This window comes from Xiphophorus maculatus, chromosome 20 (assembly GCF_002775205.1).
Source record: "Xiphophorus maculatus strain JP 163 A chromosome 20, X_maculatus-5.0-male, whole genome shotgun sequence".
NCBI classification, from domain to species: Eukaryota; Metazoa; Chordata; class Actinopteri; order Cyprinodontiformes; family Poeciliidae; genus Xiphophorus; species Xiphophorus maculatus.
This window is the reverse complement of record NC_036462.1, coordinates 15,280,605-15,291,521: the sequence shown is the minus strand read 5'-3', so window position 1 is coordinate 15,291,521 and position 10,917 is coordinate 15,280,605. Positions and strand designations below refer to the sequence as shown.

The 10,917-nt window shown below is 38.1% G+C and overlaps 1 protein-coding gene across 1 annotated transcript in view; it reads right to left on the bottom strand.

Annotated features, from left to right (window-relative positions):
- Window positions 1-299: 299 nt before the first annotated feature.
- Window positions 300-10,917, bottom strand: part of LOC102224049 (ski oncogene-like) — a 53,389-nt gene continuing 42,771 nt past the window's right edge. Inside the window, exons 2-7 of the mRNA XM_014475929.2 lie at window positions 8,686-8,799; window positions 6,473-6,576; window positions 6,206-6,393; window positions 5,683-5,957; window positions 3,892-4,122; window positions 300-2,299 (exon numbers count right to left, since the gene is read on the bottom strand). Coding sequence (XP_014331415.2) covers window positions 2,078-2,299; window positions 3,892-4,122; window positions 5,683-5,957; window positions 6,206-6,393; window positions 6,473-6,576; window positions 8,686-8,799 — 1,134 coding nt within the window. The 3' untranslated portion in view covers window positions 300-2,077. The remainder of the gene's footprint in view (window positions 2,300-3,891; window positions 4,123-5,682; window positions 5,958-6,205; window positions 6,394-6,472; window positions 6,577-8,685; window positions 8,800-10,917) is intronic.

Sequence of the window (10,917 nt, the reverse complement as noted above, 5' to 3'; positions counted from 1 at the left end):
GTTGCGTGACGTCGGTACCACGTCATCCACAACCCAGCAGTAGTGGAAAACAAAGTGCATGTGAATACACCATTTTCACAGTGCAACCTGGTGGTGGCAGCATCATGCTGTGGGGAGGTTTTTGAATTTATATCCAAGTAATAATTTGTGACAAGAGTCAAATGTTTTACAGATGTACTCTATTGAATCTTACTAAATTTGATTTATAATATAAAGAACAATAGACTAAAAGTTTAATCATACCAAAATCAGTTTGGATTTTAAAGAAAACAGAAACAAACAAGCACAACAAACTGAACTGAGTAGAACTGGTTTAAATTTTAATGGGTATTATACAAGTTTTCTGAAAGGAAAAGGAAAACACTGAAACAAGAGGCCAGTGAAAACCCACTTCCAGGCCCCAGAAAGTACAGGAGCATCAGCAAATAACACAGATACCGCTATTATACTGTACCCAACAAATACTGAGAGAGGGTATCGTAATGATAAGACATGAAAGTGTTTCCTGTCTATTACACGTGAGAGCACCAAAATGGTTCAAAAACCATCAGAAGGTCTGAGTTAATCTGTGATGGAGCTGGAAGTGCTGAGAAATATATCATATATTTGTGAGTTTTTGGTCAGAGGTGAACTATATACTTTATAATTCATCAAATAATTCATCTATAACATGAAGTGAAAGGTTTTAAAGTTCTTTTGGTGAGAGAAACTCACAACTACTAACAGTTTAAATCAATAAATCTACCCAGCTTGGTAAATGCCCTGTTACTGGGGCAACAATCAAATTACAGTTCTGCAAATTCAAATAGTCTCTGTTTTTTTGGTTTCAAGTAAGAACGAAAAATAATATGCATAATCAACTTAAGTCTGGGGCAAGCATACATACCATACCAACAAACATCTTATTTACAATACTGTATTTACATCAGACGGTATACTGAGGGAAAAGTGAATTTAATTTCAGAGCTCGTGTTACTTTCTGATTCTAAAAATGTAACAGGGAGTACAATGCTAGGTTCTGTCTTTAAAAAGTGCAATTACTTTTCTCAAAGTAAAAAAATAGATATCCATATTTAGTATATATGTAAAAATGTTTTTCATACAAACAGCCACTGCTGATTTAAGAACCCTAAAACCGGAGACCAAAAAGAAAAGAAACAAAAAAAAAGTCGCTTTCTCTCAATAGGCAGCGAATTAGATTAGAAATTACTTAAAAAGTCCAAAGTACCATTTTATAACATTAACAGCTGTTTAGGACTTTCTTTTCTTTAAAGGAGTGTTGTTTTTTTTAAACTTTTGTAAACTAAAGTGGGCAAAACAAAACCAAAAAAATCCTCTGCATGGCTTGGGAGTGAAAAACAAAACAAAACCACAACGAGCAACAAAAACTAGTACTTACATAAAATACCTAGGAGCTAAACAATGGTGAGCATGAAGGCCGCCCACTGAAGAACCGCCAATACTTCAGGTTTATATCAAATACAAAAGGTAGATAAGCTGCTATATATGTTCGTATACGGTTGTTGTTTCTCTTGCTGGTGGAACTGAGCGAGAAGTTTTCCTTAAAATGCTCCACGTGTTTCTGAAAGTCGAGCAGATGCCTAAAGGTAAGTAGTGGTAAGCTTCCAGTGGTCTGCAGTGACACCTCTGAGTGGCACGAAGACGCTTGTCGTCCGCTCTCGTTCCACCAGTGGCAGCCGGCTCCTTCCCTTCATATTCAAGTAGTGTTGTGTTGCTGTGTTTCTCAGAATAGCTTATACCGAAACCAAAACTCTGGGGCAGCGCCAGGAGGACGGCTCGCTGAAACGGTGTGTTTGTCGCTGAACAAGTCTCTCATAGTTTCACTCTGTTACATGCTCATGCTTCTTTCCAGTTCATGTAGTGATTTTTTTTTTGTCATATTCTCATAATAATATTGATGTATACTATAACATATCATATATGACAGATTTATTTCCTCTACAAAAGTGACTTTTTATTTATTTTTTTTAAATTCCCCAACAGGAGCTCCTTTCAATTGAGTCTCTCCGTCCAGTCTTCTTTCTTTCTTTCTCTTTTTTTTTTTACATGTGCATGTTTAGGATCCTCTGCTGGACTGTGTGGTTTGGCATTTTATGTCTTTGTGTGCGTCCTTGCTCTCTCCGGGAGGACTGGTGCTGGCCTGCAGGGCCAGCTGGTTCTGCAGGTCTTTCACCACGCTCTCCAGGCTCTGCCGAGCTTCTCTCTCCTGCTGAAGTTCCTGCCTCAGCTGCTCTCGGTCGGCCTCCGCCTGCTGTAGCTGCATGTGCAGCTCCTCGATCTGCGCAACAAAACCACACATGCATAAACTTTGTTAAATCTATTAGTAAACACATTACTTTCTTTTTTTTCAAAAACTGTGAAAAAAAAAAGATTGAAAAAAATGCAGCAAAATTTGGTCCGTTCATGAGTGACAGGCCAGATAAAAATTTACATTCATTGACAAACTGAATTTTTTTGTCCAATACGTCTGATAAACTTAACATGATATAAACATTTCATATCAGTTGATATAGATAATTATTGATTAAAGTTTTTGTTTTAAATATCTGAAAAACTTCCAAACTGGTGGCGTGACCTCTCCTGTTTAATCCAGTTTTCACGTCACAACGTTGTTTTTTATTTTTAAGCAGTCATGAGGCACAGTAGTGAAACCTTCAACAGCTACCTAGCAACAGGTCGTTGCTAGGTAACCAAGGAACGCGTGAGTTGCTAGGTAACCAAAGAGTGAGAGAGTTAATGCCACCAGCCTTCATTAGCTGGTTGTTAGAAAATGAGCGGTTAAAGTCTTTCCTTTGCCTATGTCTCCCAGAATGCCTTGCAGTTCTGGAGAGCAGTTCAGTGAATATTCTGTATATTGAATATTCACTTAAATTCAAATTCACAAATATTTTACTGACCCCAAAGGGAAATTAAATGTTGTTGTCGCTCATATTAATTATAATTCTTCAAAGAGTTATTGTAGAAAGTGATGGCTATCGATTATGTTGTATTATCTATTGATATTGATCACATGTCTATTGTAATATATTCTTATTGATTTATTGTCCAGGCGTAGTCTAATATAAGCCTTGTCATCTGCAGCAGCTTAGAAAATGTTCTTTTTTTCATACTTGTAAAATGTTCCTAGAATTAATAAACCAATAATTTAACATATCTGGATTTGAAATAGTTATGGGCGAAACAAAAACATCCCAAACACGTGCACATCAAACATGCCAGGCCTACACTTTTCCGCTTGGCGTACTGGTACTCATTCATTTCATTGTGATTTTCAAACTCTGCTCCAGCTTTGTTCAACAAATTAAAATAAATTTGACCAAATGGTGTTGCCGTAGTTGCTCAGTAGTTTCCAAACAACAACAATAACCATGAAAAGCCCTGAAGATGATGCTGAGTATCAGGGCTGAAATTATTAATCAGACAAATTGTGATAAATTGATTATTGTAATAATTGTCGACTAATTTAGTAATTGTTAACTGGAGTATTAAAACTCAAAAAAAGAATATTTACAGAAAGAACGACACTCTCAGAGCAGTAATTAAGCAAAAAACTGCACAAAAAATATTTACAATAAACCATATTTGTAAATATGTTCTAACCAGAACTCCTTAAATAGCATAGTTTTAGCTTCACCTAGTTAAAAAATCTCCTATTAGCACCATTTGCTATCCATTTATTAATCGGTTAATTAAAAAATAATGAACAGATCAGCCCTACACTGTATTAAAGTCAAGCAGAAAGGGTTGAGCTTTTTTACATAATTGATGTCAGAAGCTTTTTTTCTGTATTTTGATAAGCAACTTTGAATCTGAGGGTTACATTATTACTATAATTACTCCTCTTTCGAGTGATTCAGCGGCGTTGCATACCTGAGTGGAGTACTTGACTCGAAGACGTTCAGCCTCACAGCCCTGGTCGCAAACTCGAACTTGTCTCTCTCTGTCCAGCTCTCTTTTCAGCCGCCCACAGGATTCCTCTGCGTCCCTCATCTTCCTCTCCCAGTCCACACGGAGGCGCTCAATCTCCTTCCGCAGGTTGCGCTTGGCTTCGATGGCGTCGCGCAGGCGGCCTTTCTTAGCCACCCTCACAAACTCCAGCTCCTAAACAAAAAAATCACACAGTTTTAGGCTTGTTAACACCGGCTGTTAACCGGCTGTGCAGCAGCCTAATTGGCACCTATGTGTGTATTTTTAAATAGACTAATGCGTTATCAAAGTTGCATAATCTCAAATTGAAAAACCTGATCAGAGATCTATGCTGTATTGGACAAAATGTAAAGAAATAATTGTTTCCTAAATGCCTTGTGCCCCAAATAAATACAACAGACTTTACTTTTAAAAGCGGAACAGAGAGTAGGATAAGAAATTTACCCATTAAATTGACATAAAATGCACATTTTAGGACAAGGGTGTTCAAAGTGAGGCCCAGGGGCCACAATTCAAGAAAGCATTGTACAAATTAGGGCAAGACTCAAAAATCTGCTTTTAATTGATGTATTAAAACACAGCTAAATACAGCAAGTGTTTTCAAATGAAGACTGAACTAGATCCTGTTTTTATTGCTGAGAATATTTTTTAAATGTTCTTCTAGATTCCTTTTATTTAACAAGAAAAACATGCAAAAACCATTTGAAGATTTGGATCCACGATCCCATTCCTACACAAAATATGATTAATCAATTTGTTTAATTAAAGTAGTCTATGCTTTGTTAACTGTTGAGTAGGTTAAAATATAAAGTTGGTGATTGTACTTTAAAAAAATTATAATTTTTGAGATAGTCAAGCTGCCTATTTTGGCCCACTTGACAAAAATTTTGGAACCCTGATTTAGATCGAAAGGAACATTAAACTAGTGATCTCCTGTTTCCCTTTCCTGGGGTTTTTATATGACGTTGCACAGAAGTCTAATTCTCAACAGGACAAGGAGATTTTAAATATAAATCCGACCCATTTCCAGTTTAATGAAAGTAGGTCAGCTTTATATTTAATATTGAACCCGCAACCAGATCAAAAGGGGAATAGTTAATCAGACACAAAAATCACAGTTCTTCTAGATATATTTATGTGTAATCACAGCTTTTATTTAAAAGAGTTATTTCCTAGAGTGTTTTTTAAAAGGGACGCATTATACAAAATTCACTTTTTACACGTTTTTATACTTCTACTTGGGTTTCTACTGCTCCTAAAAACAAACCAACTGCTTAAAAAAAAGCAACCGGTTCTTCTTTTGACATAGTTTTAAAAATCCTCCAATTTTTGAGTCACACTGCACCGTTACCTAGCAACTCCAGCCTAACACTGTCTGTCACCTAGCAACATAGGCATCGCTCCAGCATATTTGGTCAGCTGGTTTTACTGCTATATGCGCTGTACAATGGCTGCTGGAAAAGGCAAGTGTTTTGTTATTGACTTACTATTCAGAAACCATTTGTTACATTCTTTGTGGTTGTGCAGGAGGTTCTACTAATGCTTTTCAAAGATATTAGACTTCTGTGCATAAAGTGTAATGTTTTGTAGCCCATAGAGCTACATTAACCATCTCAAGGAAGCATAATAGATCACCTTTATGCTGCTGCAGCAAAAGCTTCATTTATTGAGGAGTTTTTAGTGTGGAATACTTTACTTTATGTCTCACAAAGTAACCATAAGGTGAGGAGTTACCTGTTGCAGGCTGCGTTTGGCTTGCAGGGCAGCCGCCAGCTTCTCCTCCTGCTTCACTCTCATCCGGACGATCTCCTGCAGGACCTTTTCCCTGGCCTCTCTGGTTTCCATCCCAGCATACAGCATCTGCCTCATGGCCTCTATCTCTGAGCAAACAGGCCCCGACTGCCAGGGAGCCAGATCCTGGGTCTGCGGAGGCCCCTGGGGAGACAGGCTCTGAGAAACGCCGCCGTACGCCACTGGAGGTGAGGTGAGGGAGGAAGCTGGAGCTGGACCTGAAGAGATTTCAGAGGAATATGGCAGAAAATATTAGAACAACAACAAAACCCCCCAATAAGTTTCCTGTTTTTTAAACTTTTAGTTCTTTTTTCCAACACCAGATGGCGCAGTTGTTCTGGAATCGCCCTCCTCTAGCTGCTCTGTGATTCATCTACTTTGCTTACAATGAAATACACTTGCAACTAAAAAAAGTCTCTTCGTGGACTGATTGTGTAACGCTGAACTTATTTAATGTTTAGCCTACCATCATCGCAGTCGTCCACGTCGATCTCTCCGTCGGTGTCCATGTCCTCGGCCTGACCAGAACACATCGAATGGGTCGGTTTGCTGTTATGTGGCTCTTTTATGGAAATGTTTTTGGATCCTGAAACGTGGCTTTTGTTGGGATGGAGCAGAGGAGAAACCAGAGTCTCACGATTCCTATTGTTGGGTCTGTGGAGAAAGTATGCATAAATCAAATATGCTGTATTTTATACGCACACACTAAAACAGATCTGTTTAGAGGACTCACCTCTCAGCTTCCTTGTGAGGTACCGGTTTCTCCTTTTCCACGGCTTTTGGAGACCAGGGGCGGAAAGCAGAGGGCCTCTGTTTCAGCTGGACCTGTTTCAGATCCTATTGAGAGTAAAAAACAACTTTGGTTAAACTCTGTGAACTAAGAACATTAAACCAGCCATGGAGAACGCAGTCAAAGGCCCCTCTATTTTAAACACAGCCACATAATTGGAGGTCATACATATATGATAATGAAATGACTGAAAGGAGAGTGAGTCTTGTGATCTTTAAGCTTTACATCACCGTGAAACGGGATTCATAACCCTTGAACTGTTTCGCCTTTTGTCATGCTGCAGCCACAACTTCAATGGAGATTTTATAGATCAACACTGATGATTGCAAAACAGAGACATAGAAGACAAATAGTATAACTGTGTTTAACTGAGAAAAATAAAAAACACCTTTTGCTTCATCGTTCGCTTTCCCACAGTAAAATTCAACCACTTTTCAAGCATTTTAAACTTTTTCCAGCACCTCTTTTGGAGATAAAGCAACACAAATGAACTGAAGAAAAGACAGTTTCTATTCACTATAAGTGACCTGATTTATTACTGTTATTAAAATGTGTCAGTATTCTACATCTACAGCAGGGATGAAGTAAACTAAAATATAATAAAATTTTATGTTTTTAAGTGTCTCTCGAACACATTGAACTAATTCAACAAAAACCATCAACCTTTACCTCAGTTACACAATCAATAAGTTGCTGAGAAATTAGGAATGATAAATATTCATTACATTACAACAACAAGATAAATGACTTTCCTGCTCAAATTAAATGATTAAACACAATATACAAAGAAAGTTACAAAAATTCTCTAAAAATAAATGTTCTTACTAAGTTTTCTGGCTTTAAGCAAATACAAATAATTTAGGTAATTTTAAGTAACGTTAAACAATAAAAGTTTAGTCTAATTTAACTTCAACAGCGAGAAAAAAAGTGAAAATGTTTGTTTTCAGCTGTAAATAAAGTTTTCCAATTTTAGACTTTTAATCAAATGTTAGATTGTAAATCAATACAAAACGGTGCAGTTTGAATATCAAACACTTTCAAGGACTTTATAGAGAAATCAAGCACTTTCCAAACCTTGAAAACAGCTAAAAAAAAATCCAGGATTTTCCTGGATTTCAAGCACCTGAACGAACCCGGCCTGCTGGAAGGAAGAACTCTGTAACTCTTCTGCAAACTCTACCAGGTTATCTTTCAGCATTTCCTTGTTTTTAGCACCAGCCTCTCTCTCCCTTCTGAAGCATGATGCTGCCAACACCGTGCTTCATCATGGAGGAGGTGCGTTCAAGATGAGTTGCAGTTATTTTACCACCAAACAAAGTTGTGGGTCTCTGCAGCTCATCCAAAGCTCCCATCAATACGATTTAAATGTACTTTTTAACTGACGGACCGAATATTACATTTCAAAACTTGGACTTCTGTTTTGTGACCTCATCCTGTTTTAAACTTCCTTCCTGGCTTCCTCTGTCTTCATGAAGCTTTTATTTTTCTCTATCAAACCTCAGAGACTTTCACAAACTCACTGGATTTTTACTGAGTTTAAACATGTAAGCCTGTTGCAGTAAGCAATTAATCAATTAATCACATGATAAATTACAATGAGCTTGATGGTTTTCTGATGATTTAGGAGAATTTAGTTTAAAGATTTTTTTAATACAGTTTTAGTTTTATTTTGGTTTTATTTCCTTTTTTTTCTTGTTTTTGTTGTGTTTTATTTTGGTAAAACATCTTCCAGTTTCATTGTGGATTATGCTTTACAAAATTAAAGTTTATTAGTCCTTGAGAGGGCAACCTTACAATATTATATTATTTTATTTACATGAAAATGGTCTCAAAATGACAGTATTAAAGTTTATCATAATAACTTTAGGGACAGTTTTTTGTCCAGTCGGACAGGTGGACTCTACTCACTAATTACTTGACTTTTTAATGCAATCTCTGAAACTGGATTATATTTAGAGGTATCAGAGTAACACAAATGGATGCCACATGATTCGGTTTTATTTGCAATACTATTGAAAATCATGCATCGTTTTCCTACTTTTATGTTGCACTGTCACATTAATCATGAAACAAAGTTTATGTAAGCTGACAGAATTTTTTAAAAACGTTCATGGGTTATAAATACTTTCTTTTACGATGCTGTAAAGCTTACAAACCTTGTGTGCAGACTTGGATATGGACTGCAACCAGTCAGGCTTCCTGTCTTTGTCAGATGGCGGAGACTGTAATTTGTCAAATTTGGCCCTCTTGGTCGGGATCGGGCTGGGGGACTGCAGAGAGAGGCAGAGTGGAGGTTTAATCATCGACATCCTCGTGGAGATGAAGTGCACACATTACATCACAGAGTACAGTGGATATTTCAAGAGCCTGCAACTTCTAAAAACTACTGCCCTGTGACTGTAAAAGGTGTTATTCATGAGAGGCACACAGATTTGTCAGAACATGAAGAGATGTTTCAGAATTCCTTCCCACAGTAAATAAGAGACGGTCATGGAAAGGGAGCAAATTATAGAGCCACAGTGAGGCAAAAGGATGGAAGTTGCGTCTGTGTAAGCATTCAATCTCTGGGCTTGGCATGCCTGCATCTGTGTGTGTTTTTGTGCGCTTGTGTGTGAGCGGGCCTTTGAGCTGAGCAGACACTCAAGCTGGCCTGGCTGGCAGCCAGCGTAGGGCTACACTGCTGCCTGCCAAGGAGAAGAGGCGCCGTCAGGTGGAGCAGATCGACTCCCCGAACCACAGAGACACCGCAGTCCAAAGGCAGACAGGGAGGAAGACAAATTAAAGTAATTGCAGTCGGATCTGACTGCATATGGGATCGCACGGTTGACGCAGAACTGCAGAGTCATGTGCAGTTCGAGGGCACTCTCAAAACCAAGGAGGAGTTAAAGTATCCGTCTGGATGCAAAGTGCTGAATCCTGTAAAAACTGTGGTGTTCCTGCAAGCTGCAGGACGGCTAACCTGCTCACAGCCCTCGGGTCTGCACTTGTCAGACAGAGGATATGTTTACCTAGTCAGGCGCAGAGGCCAGCACAGACCTGCTTCCCGCTCTCTTACTCACTACTATGACATCCTGCCTGCAGGAAGGGCCAACACTCCCATCTCCCTGCGTGCGATTCAAGAGAAATGATTACTTCCCCTCAGAAATCCTCAATGAAGCACACTCATGCAGGTTTATGTATGTTTGTGAAAATCTTTACCGCTGCTTTGCTGTAATCACCTAAAAATAGAAATTTCGCGAGAAGCCTGGCTGGTAATGAATCACGTCTAGAATGGTTTTCTACACAAGGCCACGCTCTGTGTGTGTGTGCGTGCGTGTGTGTGTGTGTGTGTGTGTGTGTGTAGATGCAGCTGTGAGTGGGACATGTGGTCAGGTGGGTGGTTAAAGGAGCGTAGACACGTATGTGCATGTGGGAGGGTGTGTGTATTCATAGGAGCGTGTGTGTCTGATGGAGGTGGAGGTGGTACGTTGGGTCTGGCACAGCACACCTAAAATAAAGACAAAAATGTCTCATATGCACTGTAAAAAGGAATTCAGGAGGATGTTCAATATTAGTCATTAAATGATTTAAAACTTTATCCAATGTGAGTTTTTAATAGCCAGACTTAGGCAATACATCACAGTTATTTTCCATCATCACTTAATCACGATATAAAATTTCCCTCCTAAAAGTTTCTCTGCGCTTATCAAGCTGATACATGTGATGTCTCATAAGACAGCTGACCAAAACTAGCTGTATTTTTATTTTACTTAAAGATTTTTCCATAGAGCTCATCTTTAATATTCAAAAGAAAATGCAGGTTTAGAAGTTGAAATATTAATGCTTATTGACATGCTATTTGCCTAGCATTTCCAATCAAAGCAGCCAATCCAGAAGCACCATTTATTTTATTTGGTAGCGATTGGCTGTATCAACCATTAATGGAAATAAGGACGATTACTAACTTCTGTGGAAGTGCTTTGATGGTTTCCATTATTCTTTTTAACTCATATTAATGTATATTTGGTTTCTGAAGCAAAAGAAAACAAATATATTGTTTTATAAGCAGTTATAAGCATATATCCAGCTAAAGCATGTGAGATAGAACCCCTTAAAACTTAAACATAGATTCAATTCTTTAGAGTCTTTGTTAAAATCTGGCAAATGGTTAGCATAATGCTACACCCACTATGTTTCACAGTAGGAATTGTGTGTTCAGGGTTAAGTGTGCTGTTTCTAAATTGTTATTTTGTGAATTAATGTATCAGCTTGATAAAAATTAAGAGAGATGTAAGATTTTGTGGCTCAGAAAGTTTTTGTTTCGGAGCGAGACTTTTGGCTTGTGTACAGCTTTAACTAATTTAGCTACACAGTAATACAAAAAACAAACTCGCTGGTTAAGCGTATGT